Source organism: Thermoascus crustaceus, assembly GCF_041956765.1.
Source record: "Thermoascus crustaceus strain CBS 181.67 unplaced genomic scaffold VTN00scaffold_5, whole genome shotgun sequence".
In the NCBI taxonomy this organism is placed as follows: domain Eukaryota; kingdom Fungi; phylum Ascomycota; class Eurotiomycetes; order Eurotiales; family Thermoascaceae; genus Thermoascus; species Thermoascus crustaceus.
Window position 1 is genome coordinate 1,242,149 of NW_027192531.1, and position 13,940 is coordinate 1,256,088.

At 49.7% G+C, this 13,940-nt stretch overlaps 6 protein-coding genes across 6 annotated transcripts; 3 read left to right on the plus strand and 3 right to left on the minus strand.

Annotated features, from left to right (window-relative positions):
- Nucleotides 1–779: 779 nt before the first annotated feature.
- VTN00DRAFT_7988 (uncharacterized protein) lies at nucleotides 780–2,495 on the plus strand (the record flags this gene model as incomplete). The annotated part of the gene is made up of 1 exon (XM_069434791.1): nucleotides 780–2,495. One exon carries the CDS (start codon nucleotides 780–782, stop codon nucleotides 2,493–2,495), a length of 1,716 nt encoding a protein of 571 aa, XP_069286254.1.
- Nucleotides 2,496–2,982: 487 nt separating this feature from the next.
- On the minus strand, nucleotides 2,983–4,769 carry VTN00DRAFT_7989 (uncharacterized protein; the record flags this gene model as incomplete). The annotated part of the gene is made up of 3 exons (XM_069434792.1): nucleotides 2,983–4,295; nucleotides 4,358–4,659; nucleotides 4,717–4,769. The coding sequence occupies 3 exons, from the start codon at nucleotides 4,767–4,769 to the stop codon at nucleotides 2,983–2,985; spliced, it is 1,668 nt and encodes a 555-aa protein (XP_069286255.1).
- A 905-nt stretch (nucleotides 4,770–5,674) lies between these two features.
- Nucleotides 5,675–6,564, minus strand: VTN00DRAFT_7990 (uncharacterized protein; the record flags this gene model as incomplete). Its single annotated transcript, XM_069434794.1, has 3 exons — nucleotides 5,675–6,196; nucleotides 6,315–6,416; nucleotides 6,493–6,564. The coding sequence occupies 3 exons, from the start codon at nucleotides 6,562–6,564 to the stop codon at nucleotides 5,675–5,677; spliced, it is 696 nt and encodes a 231-aa protein (XP_069286256.1).
- Nucleotides 6,565–8,308: 1,744 nt separating this feature from the next.
- Nucleotides 8,309–9,946, plus strand: VTN00DRAFT_7991 (uncharacterized protein; the record flags this gene model as incomplete). The annotated part of the gene is made up of 3 exons (XM_069434795.1): nucleotides 8,309–8,659; nucleotides 8,719–8,967; nucleotides 9,041–9,946. The coding sequence occupies 3 exons, from the start codon at nucleotides 8,309–8,311 to the stop codon at nucleotides 9,944–9,946; spliced, it is 1,506 nt and encodes a 501-aa protein (XP_069286257.1).
- Nucleotides 9,947–10,530: 584 nt separating this feature from the next.
- VTN00DRAFT_7992 (uncharacterized protein) lies at nucleotides 10,531–12,104 on the plus strand (the record flags this gene model as incomplete). The annotated part of the gene is made up of 3 exons (XM_069434796.1): nucleotides 10,531–10,712; nucleotides 10,803–11,036; nucleotides 11,102–12,104. 3 exons carry the CDS (start codon nucleotides 10,531–10,533, stop codon nucleotides 12,102–12,104), a joined length of 1,419 nt encoding a protein of 472 aa, XP_069286258.1.
- A 744-nt stretch (nucleotides 12,105–12,848) lies between these two features.
- VTN00DRAFT_7993 (uncharacterized protein) lies at nucleotides 12,849–13,824 on the minus strand (the record flags this gene model as incomplete). Its single annotated transcript, XM_069434797.1, has 2 exons — nucleotides 12,849–13,678; nucleotides 13,755–13,824. 2 exons carry the CDS (start codon nucleotides 13,822–13,824, stop codon nucleotides 12,849–12,851), a joined length of 900 nt encoding a protein of 299 aa, XP_069286259.1.
- Between the last annotated feature and the right edge of the window lie 116 nt (nucleotides 13,825–13,940).

Here is a 13,940-nt window from a genome sequence, read left to right on the forward strand (position 1 = left end):
ATAATAATAATAATAATAATAATAATAATAATAATAATAATAATAATAATAATAATAATAATAATAATAATAATAATAATAATAATAATAATAATAATAATAATAATAATAATAATAATAATAATAATAATAATAATAATAATAATAATAATAATAATAATAATAATAGTTCACTCCTCTCGAACTTATCTTTGCAATTGGGCCCATTCTGTAGGGTGCAGAGTCGTACTGCCGGCCGTGGCCCTACTGAGTCATTGTTGCGTACGGTAGTTTGGTCATGATTACTGCGTTTTTAATGTAGTTAGGAGGTGCCTACGTAGCGGTTCCATGCTTGATTTGTGTATGCAGAGCATATATGTGCATACCATTCACCTTGGATCAAGACAGATATATCATTTGTGGAAACCAGTCAATAGATCTATAAAAAAAGAAACCTGTCGAAAACAAGATACCTGATATAGATATAGATCCTCGATATCATATCGGTATCGATAACCAGATCCATGGATGATCGGCAGCGATAAGAAAGCTTAGATGAGCACATACCATCCAATCACAGTGTAACCATTCGCAATCCACCCCTCGCACCCCGCAGCTCGGCGGGACGTGGTATAGACAAGAGTCCATACGAGGTGGCACTGCAGAGTTGCATACATTCTCCCTCTCTCTGGTTCATTCGTTTTTCTTTTTTATCTAATATATACCACCACGCTCTTTGTCAAACTCAAATTTTTGATCAGAAGTTTTATAGAAAGTGAGAAACGGAAGAAACACCAGCAATGCCATCCCAAGAACAAGCGGGGTCCTCCATCGTTGAAGAACCCCTCAGCAAAAACGGCACTCCGCCATCATCATCAAATCACCCAGATGAACAACAGCAACAACAACAGCAGCAGCAGCAGCAGCAGCAGCAGAAAAAGGAAAACAAGAAACAGCTCCGATTCCTCGTCATCGGCGCCGGCTCCCGTGGCAACGCCTACGCCCGCGCCGTCACCACCGCCACGACGGCGGGCGTCATCCACGCCGTCGCGGAGCCACACGCCTTCAAGCGCCGCGAGTTCGGGCGGAACTATATCTGGGGGCAGGGCAAGCCGGCTGAGGGGCAGGAGTTCAGCGATTGGAGGGAGTGGTTGACGTGGGAGGTGGATCGAAGACGGAGACTCGAATCCGGAGACCAAGGCCAAGAAGAAAAGGAGAAGAAAGAGGATAAGGATAAGGATACTATCGGCGTCGACGGTGTCTTCGTCTGCACCCTCGACGAATCCCACGTCGAGATCCTCCAGGCCATCGCGTCCCTGAATCTTCATATTCTGTGCGAGAAACCCCTCGCGACGTCCCTGTCCGACTGCCTCTCCGTCTACAAGGCCCTCCTCCCGTCAAGCTCGTCGAAGATCTTCTCCATCGGCCACGTCCTCCGCTACAGCCCGCACAATATCCGGCTCCGAAAGCTCCTCCTCGTCGACAGAGTCATCGGGGACATCGTCTCCCTCGAACACTGCGAGCCGGTCGGGTGGTGGCATTTCTCTCACAGTTATGTCCGGGGCAATTGGCGACGGGAGACGCCCCAAGGGGACGGGTCCCTCCTGACCAAGTCGTGCCACGACATCGATTTCATCCTTTGGCTACTATGCTCTCCACCAACGCCAGGCGCCGGGACATCCCACCACGCCCCGCGCTCAATCACATCTACAGGCACCCTGACCCAATTCCGTCCCTCACTCAAACCAAAAGCCGCGGGAACCGCAACAAACTGCCTCTCCTGCCCCGCTGAGAAGGAATGCAACTACAGCGCGCTCAAGATCTACCGCGACATGCACCTGAAAAGGGGACTCACGGAGTGGCCGCTGAGCGTCGTCTGTCCGGACATCGAGGACACGTTGAACGCGTCGGGGCTCGATGCCGCGGAGACCCAGCTCCTGCGTCGGATCGGGGAGGATTATGATCGGGAGAAGACGCCCGATGCGGAGATCGCTTCGAGACCGTGGTACGGACGGTGCGTGTACGAGTCTGATAATACCGTCTGCGACGATCAGGTTGTGACTATCACCTGGGACGATGACGAGGATAATACAAATCGAACAGCGAAAACAGCAACCTTCCACATGATCGCGCCCACCGAGAAACAATGCGAACGCCGCGGCCGCGTCTACGGCACCAAGGGCGAACTCTCCTACGACAGCCGCACCATCCGGATCTACGACTTCGCCACACAATCCTCGACGGTCATCGAGATCCCGCGGCAGCCGCCGCAGGAGGAGAAAGCGCACGGCGGCGGCGATTACGGCCTGACGAGCGCGTTCGTGGGCGCTGTCGACGCGGTTGAGAATCAGGGCTGGGAGGCCGCGGAGGCGCAGGCGCGGTTCGTCGGGTGTACGCTCGAGGAGGCGGTGCGGAGTCATGCGGTGGTGTTTGCGGCGGAGGAGGCGAGGAGGGAGGAGAAGGTCGTGCGGTGGAAGGAGTGGTGGGAGGGGAAGGTTGCTGGTGTTGGTGCCTGAGATAGTATCCCTACATCTCTCTCTGCCCTGAAGGACATAAGAGGTATTCATTGAGAGGGATATCCCGGTGAGTGTGGTCTCAAGGAAGGATGAGACTGGTTACAATTTTACGACATTTTATCTATGGAATGGCATACCCTAGTTGTAATGATAATGGATGATTAATGAAGCAGCGTGTTGAAATCGTACAGCCTAGGGGCGTTATCTAAGGCCCTAATTATTATGCCCATGACATCTAGCAGCGCATGTGTATGAACCAGACTACTTATATTAAGACAAGGACTGATGCTTATTCTCATCATCGCTCATGCATCACGTAAACACGTGCTAGCTAACTAACTACCTAAAGAATATGCTCTATATCCATACTTCGTATCGTTTTTCTCCCCGTAGTCCACACGTCCCGTAATTACTATTAAAACCCTCTTTCATACATTACTTAAGACCAAGCCTGGTCCTAAGGATCCTGTCCGCCACTTGACCAGGCTTAGGTCTTGACATCCGGCTCCTCACGGCCGATGAACTCCTTGAACTTGAGGAGGTCCATGGCAAGCCTAATGTTGTCCTTCAGGTAGTCCTGCGCGTCCCTGGAGAAGTGCTTTTTGTCGCTCTCGTACTTCTCGATGTACAGGCGGATGGTGGCGCCGCTGCTGCCGGTGCCAGACAGACGAGTGACAATGCGGCTGTTGTCGTCGAACCGGACATACAGACCCTGGTTCTTGCTCACACTGCCGTCGAGGTCAGTGTACGCGAAGTTGCCGGCGTCGGTGACCTTGCGCCCGGACACGGTCGAACCGACGAACGTGTCCTTATTCGAGACCAGCTCGGACAGGTTGGCGATCAGCTTGCCAGCAGCGTCGCTGTCCACGTGCTCGTAGTCGTACCGGGTGAAGAAAGTGCGGCCGTACGTCTCCCAGAACTCGCTCTGGATGGACGCAATGCTGGGGGTCTCGTTGGGCTTCTGCTTGGCAACACCAGCGATGATGTTCAGCCAGGCGACAATGGCCCAGACACCGTCCTTCTCACGGATGTGGTTGCTACCGGTACCGAAGCTCTCCTCGCCACAGATGGAGATTTTGTTGTTGTCGAACAGGGCGCAGAAGAACTTCCAGCCCGTGGGGACTTCATAGCACTGGAGTCCCTGAGCCTTCGCGACAAGGTCGACGGCTCCGGAGGTAGGCATGGAGCGCGCAAGGCCGTAGACGCCGTGCTTCTTGAAGTAGGGAATGAGCTTGGCATGGTGGGCAATGATAGCCAAGCTGTCACCCGGGGAGACAAAGGTGTTCGCTCCGTAGATCATGTTTCGGTCACCGTCACCGTCACTGGCAGCGCCAAAGTGGATGCCATTCTTGTCAACAGCCTCCACGAGACCCTTGGCGTACTCAAGGTTGGGGTCGGGGTGGCCACCACCGAAGTCGGGGGATGGAACGCAGTTCTGGGTGCTGCTAGCAGGCAGACCAAGTTCCTTCTGGAAGATATCCACACCATACGGGCCAGTGACACCGTGCATTCCGTCGAAGAGGACCTTGAAGTCCTTGTGGGTGTTCAAGAACTCCTTGATCAGATCAAAGTCGAAGATTTCCTTCATCATGCTGAGGTAGTCGGCCGTCGAGTGGATGACCTCGACTTCCAGATTGCCGTAGGTCTGGGTGCCAATGGTGGTTATGTCGATGTCCGGGATCTCGGCGATCTTGTACGAGGTCAACGACTTGGCAGTCTCGAAGATCTTGTTTGTGACCGATTCGGGGGCTGGGGCACCGTTGGAGAGGTTGTACTTGATGCCAAAGTCGGCATTGGGTCCTACGTTTCCCAGAGTCAGTGGACGAGAACAAATTACCGCGCATGTGATGACGGGTACTTACCACCAGGGTTGTGGCTGGCAGTCAGCAGAATACCACCTGTAGCCTTCTTCACACGGATCACGTTGCTGGCGGCGGGCGTGCTCAGAAGTCCATTCTGACCAACGACCAGCTTCTTCACGCCGTAAGCAGCGCTGATCTTCGCGATCTTTTGAACGACCTCGGGGTTGAAGTAGCGGCCATCGCCACCAATGATCAGGAAGGCGCCCTCTGCACCCTCGGGGATGGAGAGGAGGATACTGGCGATGAAGGACTCGGAGTAGTGGGGTTGCTGGAAGACGGTGACCTTCTTGCGAAGACCCGAGCTGAAGACAGTCAGCAACGATGTATTGTATCACAGATGAAGCAGTCGCAGCACTCACGTTCCGGGCTTCTGGTCGGTAAAGGGGGTGATGGAGACGGTCTGGATGGACATTGTTGCTGTGGTGGCAGCTGGACTGGCTGATACGCGGGGAGGGGAGCAGCAGCCCTGGGGGACTGGACGGTGAAATACGAAAAAGCACAGAAGAAAAGGATTCAGAAGAAGCGAAACGCGAGAAGAAAAGACGGAGGAGCGAAGCAACACGGCTTCTCACCGACAATTGAGATCGGGGACAGGTGTACTCAGGAGCAGGACGACGGCGACGGTGGGCCGTGGAGGGGCGCCAGCGCGGGAGGAGGAGCCGCTGCGTCATACTATCGTCGGCGGTCCCGCGCCAACAGCCAGTGCGACGTCTACGCTCGACGGCGTGTCTCTATGCGCCTGAATGGCTGTTTTCTCGAGGTATATACAGGGAACAGGCCTATCTGCAGGGATTCGTGGACAGTCAGAGGCAGACGGTCGACAGAGTCGTGTTGCGCGTCAATTGGATTCAGCGTCAGTTCTAGAACTCTGCAAACAAACCCCACACCCGGGAGCGCAAGCGAGCATCCTATTGCCTATTCGAATAGGAGCTATAGAGCAGCATGGGGACTATCACGGACTAACGGCGATTTGGCTCAGCCTGCCGAATGGCCCTTCTATCTTCCACATGGCAATTCCTCATGGATCTGGAGCTGCTCTGGCCCCTTAGAAAGAGACAAAAAAAAACATTGCATCGGGGACCAGCCAATCCTCCGATGGTCCAGACTAGGTAGGGTCTACTAACAGTCTGTCCTGGAGCTCAACGCATGCTACAATCCAAGTGCTGAGTAAATGAAGGCTGAAAGTCTAGCCTTAGCCTCCATTTGACTCCCGAAAACGCCGTAACTGAAGTATGCGGCCGGTAGCATCTGTCGAGCAGAATCCAGCGCCTCAGGCGTGCGTGATTCTCCCAGGAGACATTGTCTAACCGCTGCCGTTCATTTACCTCCAAACAACTTCTCCTTGTAGTACTTCATCTCCTCGATACTCTCCAGTATGTCATCCTTGGCCAGATGCACCTCCCGCTTTGGCGGCACGTCCCTGAGCAGCTCCTCGCTTCCCCACCGTCTCACTGCCTCCTTAATCGCGCTCACGTCAAGGATGCGGTAGTGCAAGTACTCAAGCACCTGCGCGTAGGGCCCGCGCGACAGGAACGCTTTATCGGCGTGGACGCTGTTCCCCGCCAGCAGCGCCGTGCGGGGCTCCGGAACGTGCTTCTTGATGTAGGCCAGCAGATCCGACGCGGCCGCGGAAGGGGTTGTGGTGGACGCGAGAACGGCGGCCGTGAGTCCCGTACGACCGTGGGTGTCAATGCACCATTGGGACATGGCGTCGAGGGTCGATTTGGGGTGGTGGATGACGGTCTCGAAGCCGTTGGGCTCGAGAAGCTGGAGCTGCGCGTCGGTGATGAAGCAGCAGATCTGGAGGATCTGGTCAGTTTCTGGGTCAAGGCCCGTCATCTGTGAGAGCAAGGCAATTATTAGCATCGTAGACATTAATGTCCTCGGTCCGGTATAAAGAAGCCTCGCTGTAGTGCGAAAGAGTAGCCTTCAGAGAGAATCTTTGGGAACCCCGTACCTCACAATCGATCCATACCAACGGGTCCGAAGAGCGAGTCAGAGTCATCTTGGCTCTTGCTCCTATCTGGTGAAGAGGGTGTGATATCCGTGCTTTGGATACCTGGGTATTATCCCATCAGTTCAGCGCAGGAATTGTGAGTGGACAAGGCGGCGTGCGTGGTGCTGAGGGACAAGACCTGTAAATTGTAGCGGATGTTAGGTGCTACCAGTTTGAGTGTCAGCGACCAAAGACCACGGAACCCTCTCATTGCTCGCAGGATGCAGACCTTCTGCAACGACGATCGGATCTCCATCTACATTAGACTCTAACGGCTTCTGCAGGAGGTTTTCATGATCTACCTGTCAAGCAGCCTCAACATGTGACGAGCGCGTATGTGCGGCCTGTGCTTTCAACACTTCCCCGCTCGTTCGCTGTCCATGCATACCTCTCACCAAGAAGAAAATGATAATTGTAACTCCTAGCTTTCTCTTCTCTTACAGGCGTCTAATGTCTTCTATTAAATTAGATCTTCACAGTAAGCACTTGCATCTTCTCGTCTGAAATGGGTCTTTATGTGGATGACGCTAATGCCGATGTTGAAAATACAGATTTTAGCTTGTTTATAGTTAAAGCACCACTAAAGTTATACCTAAAATTAGTTAAGATGTGCACTACTTTTAGGGCCCTTTCTACAGTAGGATATTGTAACACGAACACAGCCCTAATTCGTAGACATGAAAGCAACAGACTGATTTCTGAAGCGAACCTCACAAGATGCACATGTAGAGACAGATATCTGTTCTATGTGGAAGAATGAACTTAGGTTTCTGCACCCTATCCATAGGATAGTAGCCAATGAACTCATTCCCCTAAATACCTATCCATAGATAGAACTCCTAGAACTGCCCCATAGAATTCGGCTCAAATAAGGTTGCAGTGTTCCTCGGTAGTATGTTGGCATCCAAAAGGCAGGGTATGTCAAAAATAGCCACAATCATTCTGCCTCTCAAGTCGGATAGATTTATCATTTACTTATCTTCAAGCTATGATTGGCTTTAATTAAAAGTGATTATATGTACTCCTCTCAGCTGCTGCTAGAGGTCCTTGTTCCTCAAGATGGGTCGGGTAGCTCGCTGAATCGACCCTATAAGCTTCCAGTTAATCTAAATTTTGAGACAACTAGATCTCTGCTGACCTGATAGTTGTTATAGGGCGTGATAATTAATGGAGGAGCATAGAGGAGACTTCTGGGTGGCTGCTAATTAAGGAAAATCATCGTCACGTAGAGATTCAAAGGCAAGGTGAAAGGCCCGTTGAGAGCGAAAGGAATATATTTTTGCTTTGTACGGAGTAGAAACCATCCAATTAAAGGTAGAGACAATTATTTGATTCTTTTCCCCTCCTTCTTTCCGATGCTGTGGGGTGATGTTATTATATCCTTATTTTAGGCATTGGATGTGATAAATATGGATTTTAAAGGTGCTGGAGAAACTAGATAGGAATTCTGTGTCTTACCGGAATGTATCAGTGACTCTAACATTCCAAGAGTAAGGAACAGACAGATGAGCATCATTGCATGATTCCACATTTTCTTTTCTGCTCTACATTCCATCCCTAGCATATACAGCCGCCTACATATATGCAGGATCATCACTGTATGATATATCACACCAGCCTCCATAGGTTCAGATCCGATGGCATTAGATGCATAGGTGCAGTGGTTAGAGTAGATCTTTGCTTCTTCGTCACTTCAATGGCTGCCTTATACATTGTAGCCTAGGATTTAGTACATGCTTGAGAGCTGATGACGCGGTGTCATATTTCAAGCAGTAGGAAATACACAAAATTCATTACATGATTTTCTTCGACTCCCTTTGTTATCCCGGAAGAGATATGCTACACTGACTTCCTGGCCACATTGTTAGAACCTGCTAGCGTACGACTCTGAATGCAAATCTGTATTGCTTGACTATTCGGCCTCTGCAGCTTGCATTTGACACAACGTCGTGGCCATGAAGAAACCACAAAACCGACTTCGATCGATCTGCCTTGCTCGAGACAAAGAAGACCATTCCCTGGTCGCTCCAGCAGACACAGATCCAGCTGTCAGGCAACAGCTGCGAGACGTCTACCAATCTAATCTTGTTAAGTGGTGTCCTGCGTTTGAGTGGTCTGGAAACTCCCATCTTGCCGCCTGTCCCCATCCGGTGCTGGTCACAGAACACCACACACGTCAGTTGGTAGAGCTTCATGAAGCACTGGTTTTGGCGATTACGGACATTGTGGAGAGATGGTGGTCAGATACAAAGGCACGATTTCCAGAGCGAATGCCTCTCGAACCGCAGGAAGAAGAACTCCTCCGTGTACGTGATGTTATCTTTTCCATCGTGTCAAAATATCTATCTGATTATCTCGGATTCAGTGGATAGACACTCAAGGTCCCAACATATTCCGTCCGTTCAAAGATTGCTCTGGCTCCTGGCGACCAGATTTTTTGCTTGAGCAGGATTCAGACTCCGATAATCCCGATAAGATTGAGAATTTCCGTGTCTGTGAGATTAACGCCCGCTTCTGCTGGAATGGCTATATGTTGGTCGCCCTTGGGCAACAGGCACTTCTCGACGGCGGTGTTGGTCGGAACGGATTGAGAGGAGCGACAGATCCAGAAAAGGTGAGGCATCTCTTGGTCAACCGTAGCGTAGGTTGTTAGATCCAGATGTGAATTTTCGCTAAAAGCTTAGTAGATCATTGAGGGACTGCGCCGTCTATATAAACCAGACCTGCCGTTGCACCTGCTGAAAGGCGAGGAACGCGGCATAGATATTCATCTGTTTACCTCCTACGCGGAGCGTCAACTCGGAATCAGGCCACGGTTTATTACCCCGTCAGACTTGAGATTGATGCCAAGTCCTCATTCGAATGGTGGCTATAAACTATGCTGTCTAGCTCCGCAGTCCCCGAAATCGCCTACTCAACTCCCCACATTCACAAATTCCGCCGGTGAGGTCCTGGAAGAAATCCATCAAGTTGGACTGGAGTTGCATCAGCGGGAACTTCTTGCTCTCAGCCGTGAAATGCTACAGCAGATCAGTTTGCGGTGCTTCAATGATATGCGCACCGTCTTGCTAGTCCATGACAAGAGGATGCTAGGTATTGTTCTGCAGGAGCTCGAGTCCTTGGTGGAGAAGAATATCCTCACACCAGAACAAGCAAAAGCACTGCAAAAAGGAATCGCTACCACCATCCTCCCCGGATCTGTTGAGCTAGAGAAGCTCATCACCGCATGTCATGAGTGTGAGCCACTCAAAAATGACTATATCCTCAAGCCTGTCAGGAGCGGCAAGGGGGCCGGCATACTCTTCGGCGATCAATTGAACCAGGCAGAATGGATATCAAAACTGGATCTTCTTAGATGTCCAGGACTGGCTCCCGGAACCACCACCTATGTCATCCAACGTAGAGTCCAGCAACCCTTGTACGATGTGCTTATGCGAGAGATAGACGGACTACAGCAGTGGCCAATAATCGGGACATATCACGTCATACACGGTCAGTTCCTGGGGTTTGGGGTTTGGCGAAGTAGCCCAGGACGAGTCTGCGCGATCAGCCATGGTGGTGCTTGGATGTGTTCTGTAATGGGCCAGGACTGATATTTCTCCGATCGGAGTTGCCATTTCATTTTCCATCATCAGAGGGTTCAAATTGTGATTTGGGCTATTTACAACATATGCACAACTTCTGTATCGTCATTTATAGTTGTAGGCTATAGGCAATAACTCCAATATAATGTCCGATGATCAATTAAGCGATCTGCGGTGTAAGTACTGCTCTTATGTGCGGTATTGTTGACTGGTCCTTACTAGTATAGAATAACCCATGCTACTGGTAACTGGAAATATTGAGCAATTGAATTGAATACTACTGTGTAATATGCCAATAAATACTCCATAATTCTGATTCTAGTATGGTCCGAATGACTGGGCTGACTGCAGTTGTGGTCACCTAAAACTATGTAGCAGAACCGCAGGGATGGAGGCATGTAGATGCAAGGTAGGCTTCAATGATCAACAGGAGCCATTACAAGGCAAATCTCACAGTTGCCATAAGCCCTAGTCCTGCTGCGTAATAGAAGATTAAACTGACAAATTTCAGGAGGTACATGCCCTGTGCCCTCCTATAAACCGTCAGTTGACTAAGATTCAACCATATTCAAGAATACCATTTCTGCTGCAAAATGGCCCCCGATCATTATCCCCTGTCTGATGTTCTTGCCGTTGCAAAGGTTCACCCTTTCTACTCCGACACGAAATATCCACCTACACCAGAGGAATTACACCATGTTTTGAGGGTCTCCAAGGACAAGGGAGGAAACGATCTCGACCTGAAATCATTCTCCTTGACGAGAAAAGATGCATTGTACGATAAAGCCTATTTGAGCGACTGTTTCCTCTCTTTTGTACTTTCATGTGTCTATTGCTCCTCGTCTCTGACCTTTGATGCAATCAGGTACAAACAAATTGGTCGACTCACAGTGGACACGGATCCCAGCAATGGCTACCGACGAAATACCTACATCAGCACGACAGGCGGTGGCTCGGGAGGCCCCATGATGGTCTTTGCTACGGATTCGGTTGAGAATCGCAAGCAGCGAGCCGTGATCGGGTCACTGATGCGGACTTGCGGATTGATTGAACCAGGGGACTGGGTTGTGACAATGCATGTTTCGGGACATTTATACCGGTGTGTCTACCTTGTCACCTTGTGTGTTGTATGCACCAATTGCTAACCGTGTACAATGACTATAGAGCCCTTGATTTGATGACTGAGCTCATGGAAAATGCTGGGGCTGCAGTCTTATGTGCCGGGCCGGAAATGTCTCACCAGGCTGTCTTTGATGCGATTGTACACTATCGAGCAAATGTTGTAGCTGGTGATGCCGGGCAATTGGTTCAGCTTGCGAACTATATCTCGAAACTTCCAGCGGAGCAACGGAGCTCTCTACGACTTACGAAAATTCTCTATACCTCTGAATCTATGACGCCCGCTCAGCGGACCTTACTCACTTCCGTCCTTGGGGATATCGTCTTCTGCTCGGTCATTGGCAGCGCAGAGGCTGGACCATGGGCAGTTGCCAGCTCTGCTCTTACTGGCAATACCAACGAAAACTATATGGACTTCATCTTCGACACCCGAACTATACATATCGAGGTGCTTCCCTTATCGATCGAGGAGGACCCGGAACGAAAGAGTCTCTGTCAATCCGATTGCATCGAGAATGTTCCCGACGGCGAGGTAGGACTCATTGTTCAAACATCGTTACAGCGGCTGCGCAACCCTTTGGTGCGCTATGTTTGTGGCGATATTGGGTCTCTCCATCCATTGCCGCAGACGGCTCAGGCACAGCTCACGGCAAAGGATGTCCAGCATTACAAAATGGTCCGCGTCTATGGGCGCGATCGACGGATCAGCTTCGATTGGTATGGAGAGTATTTCGAGTTCCATACTATCCAAGCTCTCATGCGCACGAAGGAATGGGCCATTTTACAATGGCAGATTATACTGCGCCACAAAGATGACAGCAGCGTAGACGTGCTCCTGGAGATTCGTATCATACGGGATCCCAAAAATGACGGGACGCAGATCAGTGAGCAGGAGCTGGTTGGGAAGATCAAGGACTTCTTCATGGTGTTTGATTTCAATGAGGATCTTTTCCAGTTGAAGTTTATTCCTAATTTTAGCGGCTTTGAGCGAAGCACGACGGGCAGGAAAGTTATGAACTTTGTGGATTGGACTCGTGGAAAACAGTAGACTATGTTAGATTCACAGCTTGAGAAGACCTGTCGCTTGAACAACATGCTCTGTTTGATTTTTAGCCCTACGAAAACTAGGCAGCACATCACCCTTAGTACCATTATCCTCTTTGTTGATGAATTTTACATAAAAAAAGGGGGGAAAATAAGTACTATGTTTAGCCACACTGCAGCTATATTTCAAAATTGGCTGGCATCTTATTGATCATTCAACCAATGCCTTCTGCATTAGTGCTGGAAAACAAAATATTCTAAGGTAAATAGTTATTTCATGCAACAAAGAATGCCAGTATATCACAAAATTTATTAATAGGGAATATCATACCAAACCCGAGTTGAGGCTGGCAGCTGTGCATGCCTTGCCCCACCAGATATCCTGTGCTTGCGCAATCTGGGCTCTTCACCTTGCAGCATTTGTTACTGTGCAAGCACTGATTACTTGTCTTGAGGGTATGCATTTGAGGAGCCTTTCCTGCTGCATGTACATAGCGGCGACGGATTTTGCATGAAAAGCAGCCAAACTGATAATTGGTAGGGGTAAGGAAAAGAGATCAGACTAATAGAAACCGGTCTACAAAACAGAACCTTTCATGTATCGTAATCAATGTTGATTAGAGGAGTTTCCTGTGAAAGCAAGAATCTCACTGTTAACAGCTGTCTTCTGCTAAAATTCTGAGGTTAGAATAAGAATACATCTAATACTGTAGTGATCAATCTATACAGCTTCACTAGTAATTCTCAATCAAACCGCATGATTCCTTGCCATAAATGGCCTCGCATCCCATCGTACCCTGCGCAAATGCCGATTTGGATCTTTCACCTGGTTCCTCGCATGAAGCCACCGCCTATTGTCCATTAGAATAATCGACCCCCGTGGCAGACACTCCGGCGTAAGATGGAGAGTCTCCGCATCTGCCTCCGGTCCAAGGAGAACTCTCTTCAATTCTTCCAGAGCAACACCTGCCCTTGTACTTAGAGGAATAAAAATATCCTCACGGAAGCGTATCCCAGTTGATGTGCCCGTAGGAGCTGTTTCAAGGAGACTGCCGGTGATATAGAGTTTGTCGTTTCTCTTTCTGAATTCTGGAGGGACGGTAATGCGGTATTCTAGCTCTGAGAGTGCGGCTTTTGTGGAAGAAGAGAGGAGACTCAACAGTTTGTCGACTTTTAGCACAGAAAGTGTGCCACCACCACACCGGTCCGGACGAAGAACCTGGAGGGCAAAGAACCGCGGCGGCGAGCTTTCATAACTGCAGTCGGTATGCCAGGGAAATTCTCTCATCGTCTCTGATCGGGCTTGGTATTGTGGGCTCTGGAACGTTGCTGGGCTAGGGCGGATATCCCAGAACCATCCTTGAGACGCGCTGTGGGTGATGGGGAGACCGTGTCCATGACGTGTATGGAGGTTCAATATTAATCTTTGTAGGTATTTGCTGTCATCATCGTGGAAGCCAAGGGTGATTTTGAGAATGCCATCATTCTCAAGGGTGTTGTAGACTTTACTCAGGTGACTACTCTGGTTGGCAGCATCCAGGTTCTGGGCATCTAGATGAGGGATGATAGGAAATGTGCCTTGGTTTCCACGCAAAGGGGAAGAATGTTAGTATTATATACCACATATAAAGGACAATATTAGAATTGGATTCACCGATGGGCACTTTGGGCTTCTTTAGAATGCCCAAACTGGTGCTATGCAGTCTGTTTAAGAATTGCGGCATCTTGACCATGAGGCGTCTAGATAAGGACCAGATTAATAGAGATAAACGAGATAAACTTGATATCAGCCAAACATAATGATAAGTAGTTCAAAATGAAGAGACTCGAATTAGGATGC